Source organism: Pinus tabuliformis, chromosome 2_1 (genome assembly GCF_031772625.1).
Source record: "Pinus tabuliformis cultivar Carrire ecotype Pingquan chromosome 2_1, CPIR1, whole genome shotgun sequence".
NCBI lineage: Eukaryota > Viridiplantae > Streptophyta > Pinopsida > Pinales > Pinaceae > Pinus > Pinus tabuliformis.
This window is the reverse complement of record NC_142299.1, coordinates 41,743,973-41,759,370: the sequence shown is the minus strand read 5'-3', so window position 1 is coordinate 41,759,370 and position 15,398 is coordinate 41,743,973. Positions and strand designations below refer to the sequence as shown.

The window sequence follows — 15,398 nt, the reverse complement described above, 5'->3', positions numbered from 1 at the left end:
CACACTCCCACGAACCATAACGTAGATTTTCACATCACTAGTCAACTTAATTGTCACATGGTTAATTGCTTGCTCAACAAGGTCGATTTTAGTTTGTTGGTAGACTACCCACCTTGCTGATTGGCCCATTCCATTACTAGTCGACTCAATCACATTACAATCTATTATTGTGATGGGAGTAAACATTTTTTTTTATTAATTCCACGACACTTGGTAACATGCTCGAAGACAATATGGACAACAAATGATACTCTCCACTTTGGGTAATATAAAATTTGTTTGAGACAATCACATTTATTTCCTTGGCCAACATAAGACCAATTGCCACTAGAGGTTGGTTTCATGGTCGTGGAGTGGGTAGTATAATATATGAGGTTGTAGAAGTTGACCTCAGAGTGGGTAGTATCATATATGAGATTATAGAAGTTGGTCTTGGAGTGGGTAGTATAATATATGAGGTTGTAGAAGTTTGTGATGACTTTGGTGAGGATCCATCACGCAACAAAATAGTATGTGGTAACAACATCACAAATCACTTGTAGTACTATGGTGTAAAACTTGTAAGCGCAATCACGGGGTTCACGTAGAATTCCCTAGAATGCTCAACTGGAAGAGAATGATGAGACTGTAAAATTTGGTGAAGAACATACAAAACACAACGCGATAGAATGCAATGTGAATGGAGGTTCAAAAACTTATGGTCACACTCTAAATTATCCTAATTACACAGAGTCTCGCAATTCTAAAAACAAACTTGTTCATTGTGCTTTTATATCCTTAGGCACAAAAGTTCTTTTGAAGGTCTATGACTAGTATTGCATTTCTAACCAAGAAAGAATAGCTTTATTGATGGGCATTATTAGCTAGTGGTTCTTTGTAGTCTACATTTAACAACTAGAGGCCTTGTAGTGGTTCAAAGCAATTGAGTTCTTTGCATAGAACAACTAGACACTCAAGCCTTGGAGTTAACAATCAAACCATCATCACAAGTCCGACGAAGGATAGTCAATAGAGAACGCTGTAAAGGAGTTTACACTTATAGTTCATCACATAGAATAGAGTCCTAGTACTCGTTATTGAGAACAAAGCTCTTTATATCAACCTAATAACCTAACTCACAAATTACTTCCACAGAGGATCCATGTTAGTGAAGTGAGAGAGCTATTAGTTCTTCGTTTACGAATCACTACACCTTAATGGGAGCTCACCATAGGCATCCTCCCTTAGACTTAGCAATGAACATCAATCGTGTGACACAAAAAATTACCCTGCACCATTAAACTAACCTACGTTAAACTATTTTTTTCCAAAAATATATTTATAAAAACTTTTAGATAATCATCTCACATTCATGAATAACATGCTAATAAACTTCTCCATCAACCCCAAAACAATCACCAATACTCCACAATAGTAGGACATATAACTACAAAATTAGGGACAGTCGAACGGGCCCATTCATGTAATAAAGACGAAGTTGAAATGACCCATTCTGTAAAATGAGATCCCGTCCATCAAACATACAAAGACGTGTTAGAATATTCTTCCAACATGGACCAATTTTTAGTCAATAACATGAACTTAAAAAAAAATGCAACCCCTGCACAGTTTGAAAGTCGGGTGAGCAGGTGATCAGTGGATGAATCCACCACATTGTCGATCATAAAAGGAACCGGCAGACGGAGTTGCTGTAAGGATCGCGAAGCCCACAAATGGCGTCGGTTGCAGCAATCTCTCGCAATCGCATCGCCTGTGCTTTGAAACAACGGCTCCGCGGGTTTCGATCCAGTGCTTATGGGTCATCCACAAGGCACATTTCGTGTGGGTAAGTCTTGACTTCAAATCCATCTCTTTCCTTCTTTGTGCCTCGCATCACAGTTTAGGGTTTGAAATTTGAAATGGATGGGCATTTAAGCAATAATATTGTCAGCCAGCTTCAGATATTCTTCGTTTCTCTCCTCGAAACAGGCATGCCCTTACACGATTTCTACCAATACTGATTTGTTCACAGTGCCCCCACTATTTATTTTGACGAGTATTTTTTCTCTATCAATTTGGATTCCTCGTGATTATCACCCAGAACATTTTTTCTAGTTGTCTTTCAAAATGCGACATTGGCATTATTCAACATCTTCAACAGTGCTACCATTTATTGCAATAACTGCCATGGGCAATAGATTCACTAGATTACGTTGTTTAATCCGTGTATCCATGTTGGCCTTTGACAATATAAGACAGAGTTAAAAAATTGAGGTTGCTGGCAACAGAGCGTAATATTATATGCCTATTTCACTTTGTCTGGTGAAAGGATTCTGGGTTTCTGCAGGATCTGGTTTTCTTTTTCGTTCTTCATTCCCTTTTCCCTTATTGTTCTTGTTCCCAATCCCACCTCCAGTCTACATTAGTACATTACTATTCATGATATACGTTGGAAGGGGGTTCGTATTCTCTTCTCCAGTCCACATGAGTACATTGCTATTCGAGTTTATATGCATAATTGTATGGAGAGAAGTGAGGTACTCTTACGGCCTATGGTGGGAGCAATGTTACTTGGAAGCGGGAGCGGGAGCGGGAGCGGGAGCGACCATTTTCAGAAGCTCCCGGTTTGGGAGCGAATCGGGGAGCGATTTTTTAAAAAATATATATTTTTTATATTTTTTAATTTTTGATACATATATGTCAACAAAAACATGTAGAATGATGAAATAGACATAAAAAACATAAAAAAACATAAATTGATCATTGAACCATATCACATCAATCATCTAGAAATTATAATCGTCATCAACCATGTCCACAAGTTAGTAAAATACATATTACAACTGCAACATGTTGAGTCTTATAAATCATGATTCATCAAATTCAATATTAAAGTTTCAACTTCAAGCTTTCATAATTGAAAATTCAATAACATTTATCATCATTGATCACCAAAGTAACAAGTTGTACTTGTAAGCCAAGTTTAACCATTACAAGAAGTAATATCGAAGATATTTCTAAGTCCTAACTTCTAACTGTTAACATGATATGAAATGTTAAAAATTTATAAAATGAAACATGAATAATGAGATGAAATGAAACAACTTTAGTCTTTCACAAAGCATCATATTCATAATTCACAATCATTACCAATGAGTTATAATTGCCAAGGCCCAACTTCAAACTTCAAATTTTCATTGTCACAGTGATATAATGTTTACAAAAAATATCATAATGTCATAATGATATGAAAGAGTCAAGAGTCAAGAGTCAAGGACTCAAAACTCAACAGTTATGAAAACTAAAGTCTAATAGAAACTAAAAAAGACAAGTAAACTGTAAATCTACAAGTGGCCCTTGCCACGAGAGTCTCCAGGAGTATAAGCAGGTCGTGGTGGTCTTCTAGGAGTCTCCCGCACAGACCGACGACCAGAACTAGAGCCTCCACGCGAGGGTGTCGATGGAGGTGGCGACAACAATGGAACAAGACTCGGGCCCGAGAATTGCTACTGGATGGTGGAGGTGGAGGTGGCATGGCTGCTGCAGATGCTTCATTTTCATCCCGTACAAGCTCCTCTTCTAGTTCTTCCATATGTACAATGCCATCCTCCAAATTGTCGTCCTCAGGGTGATTGTCCCAAATTTTATATGTGGGATCTTCATTAGCCCGATCACAGTAATGGCTCAACAACCTCAAGTTGTAGTGCACATAAACCAAGCTTTCTGCTCGGTTTTCGTTGAGCTTGTTTCTTTTCACATTATGTATATAACTGTAGGTGCTCCAACACCTCTCTGCAGAAGAAGAATTTACAACCTGTGAAAGAACTTTTTTTGCCAATTTTGGCAAAAGTCCGTGGCCGCCATATGTTTCCCACCATGTGAGAGAATCAAATTTATCTTTGTCGTCCATTGCATGGAAGTTACCATACAAACCACTGTCACTGAAATCTGCCTATTTCAAGGCACACAGCTGCACATTCCTCCCTGTCAGGCACCAACTTTTCTAATGCTTCCAGATATCCTCTAGTTACCTCTTGATCTAAATGGGGTTTGGTCCTAACACCACCCCTGCTGCAGGTTTGCCCAACCAAGATTCCGAGTAGTATTTTGGCGTAAGGATATACGCCAAGCAATGTACTGGAAAGTTAAGCCTATTCCACCGTTCACACACACAATCATGAATCAGTTTGTACAAGTTGGGATCTTTATTATGAACAATGTCTTTTATTTCCCCAACATGGTATCCATTTGCTCATACACCTCGCCAATCACTGGTTTGTCTGTATCTGCAAACCGAATCATGTTATAAATTGGCTTGGTGAAATCCAATACCTGTCTCACAGTTGTCCAAAACTGCCCATCAAGAGCGGCCTCCTCCACCGTTTCAAAACCTGCCATGTCAGCTACATTTGGAGCCCTTTCCTTTAACACCTGCCAATGTGGACTTGATACCATGCTAGCTAATGCCTCTCTTACCTTCAAAAGGCGCCTGAAGGTGAGGTAATAGCTACCAAATCTAGTCCTCGCAATCTTCAGCAACTCCAATCTCGAGTGACTGCGGAAAAGGCCATGGGTATTGCTATGATTTGTAATAAATTTTATCATTTTTTTTCCTTTCTTGTACAAATCACCAATCCATTGGTATTGTTCATTTTTGTTTTTGACAATATCATGCAACAGAAGGTTCAATGTGTGAACCAAACATCCAGACCAAAATATGTTCGGGTATTTATCCTCAATAATTGCTCCCGCTGCCTTACAATTAGGAGCATTATCAGTGATGACTTGGATGACATTGTATGGGCTAATACGCTCAATTGTTTCAAGCAATGCTTCTGCAATGTTGATAGCGGTCTTGAACTTGTCTGAGTAATCATGTGCAGCTAGAAAGATGGGACCACTTCGGGACACAGCAAGAACACTTATCAATGGCTTGCCTTTTACATTTGTCCATCCATCAGATACAATGGACACCCCATTGTCAGTCCAAGAACTTGTCATTTTATTCAAAGAATGTGATATTTTTGCTTTTTCATGATCAAGGCCAACAGTTCTTGCCTTGTCATACCCAGGGCTCTTGTCTCCTTTAGGGGCATCATTTATGGCAGAAACCATTTCGTGCCAATAAGGTGAGCGTAGAACATTGAATGGTATCCCACATGCATAGAGGAACCTGTAAACTTTTGAATCCACATCATTCCTACACCCCTCATCAAGGAAATCTGATATGGTTCTACGCCTTAAAGATGATGACTATGTGCCTCCATGTCCATATCCACTGCCTTGGGAGGATGCTGAAGGAGTTCTTTGTGATGGTGAGATTGGTTCAAAGAAACCCCTTGATCTTTTTGTTCTGTATTGGGCGTCCTCCTCTTCCTTTATGTATTTGGCTCTATCTGCTGTTGACATCGCTGCACAAGTTTTGATTCCTATTTGTTTCTCTCCATCCCATGGCCTTTTCTCGCAGAGGTGTCTTCTAGCACGGGTGTATGAGCCTGTGTAATCAGTGTTGCAATGGGGGCAATGAAATTTAGTGGTTCCACCCCCTCTCCCTGTTTCAGCCTTGTGAACATATTTCCACAATGGAGTTTGGTCTTGTTTAGTTTTTTGAGGGTCATGTTCACCCTCCTCCACCTCCTCCTCACTGGGGTTTTCACCCATTTGACTTCCTCCGGCTTCTTCATCCACCTCTTCAGTTTCAGGCCCCCTCCGTTTCCTACTCTCCACCACCATAATAACCATAAAAGGGACCAGGAAGAGGAAAATGCCAATAAATATCCCCAGGTCCATGGTGTTTGATGTTTGTAGGGTTTGAGTCTTGAATCTGCAAATTAATTTAGTTTATTGGGATTAATTCATTTAATTTATTAATTTAATTTAAATACATGATCTTTAAACTCAAACAGGTAAATTAAACTAACCAAATTAACTACCTAACCAGCTAAACTAACTAAATGATTAAGTTACTTACCTCTGCAGGCTTGCTCCTCGCTCCTTGGCACTTGCTCTTCGCTCCTCAGCTCTGGCTCCTTGCTCCTCAGCTCTTGCTCCTTGCTCCTTTGCTCTTGCTCCAGCTCTCAATCTCTTGCTCCCGGCCCGTCTAAAATCGCTCCCGGAGCGTCTAAAATCGCTCCCGGAGCGTTTTTTAATGCCCGGGAGCGATCGCTCCCCGATCGCTCCCGGGCATTAAAAAACGCTTCGGGAGCGATCGCTCCCTGAATCGCTCCCTCACAGACCAGGGAGCGCAAATTTTTTTACGGGAGCGCGCTCCCGAAAATCGCTCCCGTCCGGGAGCGATTTTGGAGCGCGCTCCCGACCCGCTCTCGCCCGGAGCGCGCTTCGGGAGCGGGTTCGAAGGGGGGGGGGGGGGGCGTCCCCCGCAACACTGGGTGGGAGATATATTGAGTGCTTTTCAAACCGCCACTTTTCTCCCTCGAATTTCCTTCTGATCCGACTGAGAATTCATCTTCCGAGCAACATCCATTCACTAAATATATTCTCTTTGAGAACAATTGACAATTATTACTTTTGATGTCAACCTAAGTTATCTGATTTTTGTAAAAGATCTTTAGATCAATTGGCTTGGTGAACAATCCTTTTCCTGAGCTGTGTGGGTTCAAGCCTCTAGAGACATGTTGTAACTAGCCTGTTTATGGCATTTATGAAATAGTTGTATCTGCTGTAACAGTGGCAGCCGATCTTTGAAGTTACCGATTCTCGAAAAATTCTTGTTCCAGTTAAAAAAAGTTATTTGATTTTTTCTTCTTCTTCCCAAGCTACTATTGGCAGTCGTTCCACGCAAGATTGTCTGCCCCTGCTTATACAACAAAAGAGTAGGAAAACACCTACTTATATAGCAAGAGAGAAGCAGCCCTAACTTGAGGCCCAAGTTGCCATTAAAGGAAAATCAGGACCTTATTTAGCAAAAGAATACTTTGAGCCCTTATTACATAAAAGCAATCCTTTCGTAATTATTGAAATACGACCCCATAAAAGCCTAGGACTAAAATACTATTTACAGAAGTACGAGCTTACAAACAAAATAAGATATATACTTTTATTTACTTATACAATAAAGAAATGGGGTTTAGGGGCATAACATACTTGATTTAGTGGCTCATTGCTGTACAGCGACTTCCACAAACTGAAACTATTGGCTTCCAAAAACTAAAACTATTGTTTCTTGTTGCTGGGCAGAGACCTTTTGAACGACAAAGATGTACACTAAATAAAATTTATTGATGACTTTAAAACAAAGTGTACTTTCTTAACTACAATTTAGGTGCCCTTGAACCATTCAAAGAGTTCAGAGATACGGTTGAGAGGCAAAATTGGAAGAATATTATGGTTCTCAGGATAAATAGCGGGGGAGGGTTATTTTTTAGTGTTGCAAAGCTCATGGTATCCCTAGGCAACTTATTTCCTCATACACACCACCCTCATATACTCCACAACAAAACAATCATGCGAAGAGAACAAATGTGACCAATGTGGAGATGGCAAGATGAATGCTTAAGGATAAAATTCCCTCAAGCAACTTTTGGGCTGGACCAGCCTATACAACATTTTGCCTACACAACAAAATCCCCATCAAGGTGATGCTGAACATCTGACCTAAAGAGGCATCGAGTGGTGGAAAACCATTGGTTGATCATCTCAAAATCTTTGGTTGTCATGCATATTCAAAGAACCAAAAGAAAAAGGCACAAACTAGAATGTAAAATAAAGAAATGAGTCTTTGTAGGGTAGACTGAAGAGTTTGAGGCTTATAGGATCTTTTATTTAGAAAAAAAATATAATAGTAAATGGAGTTGTTCTCTTTGATGATATTAGAGAAGAAGATTTTCAGACTTCCGTGCCATGGATTGTAGAAGACAAAGATGGTACCAAAGAGGATATAGAAGAAAGGAAAGCCAATGAAAAACATCAAGATAAAGGCAGTGCAACATCAAAAGATGAGGAGGCTAGTGTCAACAAGGCAACTATTATTTCTTTTTTTCTGCTGTAGTCAAGTAAATCTCAGAGACATTCAATCCTTCTTACCCAAAGGGTAATATGCCTGAGATAGCTATTCTTCAAAGATTCATTGACATTTCTATCTCCTGGTTAGAAGGCCAAATGAAATCTTCTCAGTTGATGTCTTTCCCTTCTTCTAAGGTTCCTTTCTATATATGTTAAAATTGACAACTAGGGCCAAACTCCATGTGGGTCATCTTATTAATGGAAGCTGATATTTTTCTTGGATCCCTCTCATTGAGAGGTGTAGGATTGATCTAAAGATCATCCGATTCCGATAAGTATTCATGGAGATATGAATTTATTTGTGTTATGGGACAATTCGTCAAGGTCGGCCAGCAACCAAATAAACCCCACTTGTGCTCAATGTTTTAGTATAAATAGAGGTGGCCTTCAAGTTATTTTCAACACACTTGGGATCTCTTCCTCTCTACTTGTCTTTGGGTTTTAGTAGGAGGAGAGATCCTAAGGGATAACGCTGCCCTAATCCAGAGGGCAGAAGCCGGAACTGCCGGGAATAGTCAGAATTGCCGGAACTGCCAGGAATAGTTGGAATTGTCGGAATTGTTGGAACTGCCGGGAATAGTCGGAACTGCCGGGAATAGCCGGAACAACCGGGAAAGCTGACGTAGAGGGCAGAAGCTAGAACTGCTGGGAAAGCTGACGCAGAGGGCAGAAGCCGAAACTGCCGGAATTGCCCAGAATAGCCGGAATCGCCGAAACTGCCGGGAATAGCCGAAATTGCTGGAACAACCTGAGCATTTGTCTCCAAAGGAGAGAAGCATGCAAGGGACAACTAACTAACAATGGGACAGTTGTATGGTACTTAGCAACAAATACACAAAGCATGCAATGTTACAGCTAGCATGCAAGGGACAACTAGCATACAATAGCAAGCATGCTAGGGACAACAAGCAAGCTAGGGACAACAAGCAAGCAAGATGCAGCGAACACATAGGTCAGTATGGCAACATGGTGCAACAATGGCACATAATGCAGTACAGTGATGGGTACAGTCATGATTAATGAAGCATGATGAGATGCAACATAGTGATGATGGGTGCAACATGGTGCAGCACGGTGAGGTGCAGCATGATGACGAAATGCAGCACAACGATAGGTGAAGGAGTCACCTTGGAGAATCAGTTGAAGCAGCATGTCTTCAACTGATCTCATGTATCATCTTCTTAGAGATGATCTATGCTCTTATCTAGATAAGTCAAAGTGTTGACTTCTGTTGTAAACGTACTATCTCTCTCTCTGCTGAACTATTGAAGAACATATAAGAAGAATTGATCAAGAGTTTCCCCACATTGGGGTTTATCCTTGGCTAGCGCCACATCTTGTGTCCTCTTGTCTTGGCTTGTCTTCTGCGATTTATGTTTATGTTCTATCTACAGTTTACTTTAATGCTGATGTGATTGCTAATCTGGAAAAGATATTGAGCTAATTGTGAAAATTGAAATAAATTGCTCTAAGCATAGAACATACCTAAAATTAACATGGTATTGGAGCTGAGGTGAAGACAATGCCCAAGCAAGAGTGAAAGAGCAATCACCGAAGACAGTTGGGAAAGGACAAAAGGATCAGTGGATTCCTCATCCCTCTTCAAATTCACCAAGGGTGAAGTCGAAGCAGAGAATATTATCAGAATGGCGCAGCAGAAGTTTCTGATGGCCTACCTAAAGATCACTTCAATGGGAAGTCCGGATCTAAGGGTGGAAGGAAAGGCAGATGCCTTGGTTGTAATAAGTTCAGCCATTATGCGAAGGAGTGTCCGAATGGTAGAGACACATCTCTTGATGAAGATAACAATCATTCCAGGGACATCTTCAATGATCAAAGGAATGACAGGTAATGCAGGTCATCAAGGAAATGGCCGACTCTTCAAAGAAAGCAAGGAACCCCAGGTATGAAGAATCAAATGTTGTTTTGATAAGATAAAGAAGCGTTATCTTGTATTGGCCCTCTCCTTCATATTCTTTGGGAATCTGGCTTATTGATTGTAGTGCTTCAAGGCACTTCATCGGATAGTAGGGTGCACTCTCTAATTTGGTAGAGATGGAAACAATCGTGGGATTATACTTTGGAGCTGATGCCATCTATCCGGAAAGGGTGTAGGGAATGTTACCCCTCAATTGAAAGAGGGTAACTCGATTCATTTACAGAATCTCTTTTTATGTACCTGATCGCAAGAAGAGCCTGGTGTCCATTTCTGCAATGGAAGTCAAAGGTTACAGGGTGGCACTCATTGATGGAAAGGTACGTGTTTGAAAATAGAATTTTCAAAGATGTTTTTGAGTTTAGGGTTGTATCAAGTTGCAGGAAGTCCACTGGGGACCATGTCCATTGACACATAGCATCAGAGGTCTGTGAGTCAGATGGTGACAGGGATGCCTGAATTCAAAAAGAGCATGAAAGTACATGTCTGAGATGTACCGAAGGAAAATCTTACAAGGGGACCATTCCCCTCATGTAGCAGGTCCACAGGTTTGGAACAACCCAAGGGGTTTGAGATTCATGATCAAGAATCTCACGTATGCAGGTGGAAGAAAGCCCTCTATGGCTTGAAGCAAAAATTCCCTGGGCATAGTATGAGAGGATTGATAGTTGTCAGATGAAGTTGAGATTCACTAAGAGTGAAGCTGATCCAAACCATTGTTTGAAGGTTGTGGATGATAGACTTCTCATACCAGCACCTTCTGAGGACGACGTATTTCAAATAGGTGCAAACCCTCTCACTTGCAGAAGTAAGAGGGAGTTGGATTCCGGATGTGGAATGATAAACTGCAAGCCTGTGACTACCTCGAGGATCTTAACTTTTAGAAGTTATATGGTAGTGATGTTGGACCAGATTTGGGAAATGCCTCTGAGTTTCATAAATTCATTCGCGTTGATGTTCTTGGTGAACTTCCGTCCGGATATATGTTTTGCAGTTAGCATGGTGAGCTCATATTTGGTTGAGCCTCATTGGATTGGTGCTAAGAATCTTCTGAGATATCTTCGGAGCACAATCTCTCATGGATTGAGATACACTGCTGGAAATATGAAACTGCATGATTATTCGAATATTCACTGGGCAGGCAGTGTGGAGGATCATTAGAGCACTTCTTAGCGCTGGTTCTCTTTGATTTCTGCTTCGATATCATGGATGAGCAGGAAGCAGAAGTCGGTTGCTATAAGCACCGTCGAGACCAAATACATAGCTACGAGTATGATCTCGTATGAAGCTGCATTGTTGCAGAAGCTCTTAAGTGAGTTGTTTGTACACATGATGAATACCACTGTGATTCTCTGTGACAACAAGAGGGGGGATTCGATTATTGAGGAATCCCGTATTCGATGATTGCTCCAGTAGATAGACATTAGACACTGCCTTACTTGGGATATGGTAAGGACATTAGACACTGCCTTACTTGGGATATGGTAAGGACATTAGACACTGCCTTATTTGGGATATGGTAAGTCGATGAGCGAGGAGGCTCCATCACATTGAGACTGATGTACAGGTCGCAAACATTTTGTCAAAGCCCCGGGGAAAGGTCAAATCTGTGACTTTCCTGAACGACTTAGAGTCATTGAGAGACCTTCTTATAAGGGTCCTGCATGTTGCATGCATTGAGCTCTGGGAGCTCTGGGGGCTTGGGGTACTTACTGGAGCAACATATGACCACAGGGCGACTCACCCTCCCCTGGTGGTGCGCTATGTACAGGATGATAGGTTCAACCTTCCCCTGTGATACCCTGTGGCGACTGTGGAACAGGATGATTAGTTCTCCTGTGGGCTGGGATGATTAGTTCTCCCGTGGCAACTGTGAAACAGGATGATTAGTTCTCCTGTGGGCCGGGATGATTAGTTCTCCCGTGGCAACTGTGGAACAGGATGATTAGTTCTCCTGTGGGTCGGGATGATTAGTTCTCCCGTGGCAACTGTGGAACAGGATGATTAGTTCTCCTGTGGGCCAGGATGATTAGTTCTCCCGTGGCAGCTGTGGAATAGGATGATTAGTTCTCCTGTGGGCCGGGATGATTAGTTCTCTTGTGGAAACTATGGAACATGATGATTAGTTCTCCTATGGGCCGGGATGATTAGTTCTCCCGTGGCAACTGTGGAACAGGATGATTAGTTCTCCATGGCATCCATTGGATAGGATGATTCGTTCTCCTGTGGACAGGATGATTAGTTCTCCTGTCGAGGCATCCTACCCATGCAGTCTGGGACTCATGGGAAGTACCTCTCATCTGATCAATGAGCAGGGAAATAGGGTTAGGGACCATAGTAGTACTATCGATGGATGCATCGATGTATATACTGTACTCCCTATGCTAGGATGACCTCCATTGATTTGGGATCAATGAAACTGATCTGGGATCAGTATGAGTGGTTTGAGACACTCTCTTGTGATATTGATTTGGGATCAATAAAACTGACTTCGGGCCAGTAAGAGTGATGTGAAACACTCTCTTTAGATGAAACTGATTTCGGGTCAGTAGGGAATGGTATGAGACATTCTCGATCAATTCTTCTTCTTCATGGTTCAGCAGAGTAGTGCAGGGCACTGATGGCAGAGATAGTACAGTCGGACATATGGATCAGCAGATGGAGTTCTCCCTAATTGAGAGGGAGTGTTGAAATTGGCAACTAGGGCCAAGCTCCATGCGGGTCATCTTATTAATGGAAGCTGATATTTTTTTTGGATCCCTCTCATCGAGAGGTGTAGGATTGATCTAAAGATCATCCGATTTCGATAAGTATTCATGGAGATATGAATTTATTTGTGTTAATGGGACAATTCGTCAAGGTCGGCCAACAACCAAATAAACCCCACTTGTGCTCAACATTTTAGTATAAATAGAGGTGGCCTTCAAGTTATTTTCAACACACTTGGGATCTCTTCCTCTCTACTTGTCTTTGGGTTTTAGTAGGAGGAGATAATGCTGCCTTAAGGGATAATGCTGCCCTAATCCAGAGGGTAGAAGCCGGAACTGCCGGGAATAACTGGAATTGCCGAAACTGCTGGAACTGTCGGGAATAGTTGGAATTGCCGGAACTGCCGGGAACAGCCGGAACTGCCGGGAACAACCGGAACTGCCGGGAATAGCCGAAATTGCTGGAACTGCCGGGAACAGCCGGAATTGTTGAAACTGCCGGAACAACTTGAGCATCTATCTCCGAAGGAGAGCAACATGCAAGGGACAACTAACTAACATTGGGACAATTGTATGGTACTTAGTAGCAAATACACCAATCATGCAATGTTACAGCTAGCATGCAAGGGATAGCTAGCATACAACAACAAGCATGCAAAGGACAACAAGCATGCTAGGAACAACAAGCAAGCAAGATGCAGCGAGCACATAGGTCAGTATGGCAACATGGTGCAGCAATGGCACATAATGCAGTACAGTGATGGTTACAGTCATGATTAATGAAGCATGATGAGATGCAACATAGTGATGATGGGTGCAGCATGGTGCAGCACAGTGAGGTGCATCATGATGACGAAATGCAGTACAACGATAGGTGAAGGAGTCACCTTGGAGAATCAGTTGAAGCAGCATGTCTTCAACTGATCTCATGTATCATCTTCTTAGAGATGATCTATGCTCTTATCTAGATAAGTCAAAGTGTTGATTTCTGTTGTAAACGTACTATCTCTCTCTCTGTGCTGAACTATTGAAGAACATATAAGAAGAATTGATCAAGGGTTCCCCACATTGGGGTTTGTCCCTGGCTAGTGCCACATCTTGTGTCCTCTTGTCTTGGCTTGTCTTCTGCAATTTATGTTTCTGTTCTATCTGTAGTTTACTTTAATGTTGATGTGATTGCTAATCTGGAAAAGGTATTGAGCTAATTGTGAAAATTGAAATAAATTGCTCTAAGCATAGAACATACCTAAAATTAACAATGTAATATGGGTTTCCTGTTTTCCCACCTCCTGCCCCCGTAACTCCTCACATCATTATTCCCATTTATATTGTCGAGTCCATTGCAAAAATAATCATGGAAGCATGCATTCTTGTATTGATCAATTGACATGTTGGTTGCATTGGGTCTATGATTATACCTAGCACTTGACATTGTATCATATGCATGGTAGAGTAGGGTGCATCGCATGTTGATTTTGCATTAGAACTAACATCATATGATATTTCTCATGGTAGATAGATGCATATTTGCATATTTTATTTTCTGTTGATTTTATGGCTTAACATATAGCATGTGTGATCATGAAACGCTGCGAAAGCATGCTGCCTCGTGTTTTTCCATCTATTATGTGTCCAGGTGACAGGTCTACAGTTGTTAGTAACCAAAAGATTGTTGGAGTTCTCGTGACCTCCCGTTCCAGTAGCTTCGTCCACTTCTTCGAGAGATCACGTCCCAGATGGAGCCAATTGTTACCCACCATTTTGTGGGTGATATCCCTAGGAGATTTTTTTTTTTCCAAAATGGTCCTTAGCCGGTAGCCAACAGCCCCTTGCAGCCACCAGCTAGCTCATTGTGCCATTTCTTCGCCACCTGAGCCAGCCATGTGGTCCCTCGCCCATCTACCATGATCGTATGTTTGAAGGCGGGCCTCCCAAACTTAAAGGTATGCTTTGTCATTTGGTAATTGGGTATTGTACTTTGCTTATCATGGACACTTCTGGGCATGGATTAATGGGGGAATTCAATAGAAAGAATGTGTTAGGTCTGTGCCCTTGTCCCTTAGACCCCTTTTGCATATTAACTTTGCATTCTAGTCTTGTGGGATCTTTTTTACTGATCATTTGGCTCTAGGGATGGTATTTCATGGGAAACTTCGATTTTGGTTGCGTGGTCCTGCTCCCTTTCCGCTTATATTACACTCTTTCCACTTATTATTACACCATTCATCATTTCTCCCACCCGGGTCCACATTCCTCCACTGGGTCCACATAGGGTTAACTTGATCCTTCCCCTTGCCCACACCTTGGGTCATGGCCTGGAACGATGCCCAGAGGGTGATGTAACTAAAAAGAAAGATAAAAGCACATTTGGCCACATTCCACAAGAAAATGTACCACAAAATGCAAAAGATGGTCGGGACAAACACATTTAGCACATGGGCAAAAGCCAATACATGAGCTCTATCCCATCATCATGGCCATCACCTTAGTTCCTACAGGTTCTATGAGCCTCCTTCATCATATAGGAACCCATGATTGTCCCAACCCCTGGTGGGCAATGAACTGCCCTATTTTAAAGGGGGGTATTCGCTGCTATATCTTATACATCATGCTCTTACCCCTTGAGCCTCGAGCAATTAATCAAAGAAAATCATAAAAAGACAAAAGACATATAAAGAAGGGTGGAAAAATCAAGGTCGAGCACCTCATGTACCACGATTGCTCCCTCCTATACATTATAAACCCAAGTGTGG

General features: G+C 41.7%; 1 protein-coding gene across 1 annotated transcript in view; it reads left to right on the top strand.

Moving 5' to 3' along the window:
* The first annotated feature begins 1,529 nt into the window (after positions 1-1,529).
* The window catches only part of LOC149198681 (dihydrolipoyllysine-residue acetyltransferase component 1 of pyruvate dehydrogenase complex, mitochondrial-like), a 286,422-nt gene continuing 272,553 nt past the window's right edge, over positions 1,530-15,398 (top strand). Inside the window, exon 1 of the mRNA XM_089402112.1 lies at positions 1,530-1,825. Coding sequence (XP_089258238.1) covers positions 1,713-1,825 — 113 coding nt within the window. The 5' untranslated portion in view covers positions 1,530-1,712. The remainder of the gene's footprint in view (positions 1,826-15,398) is intronic.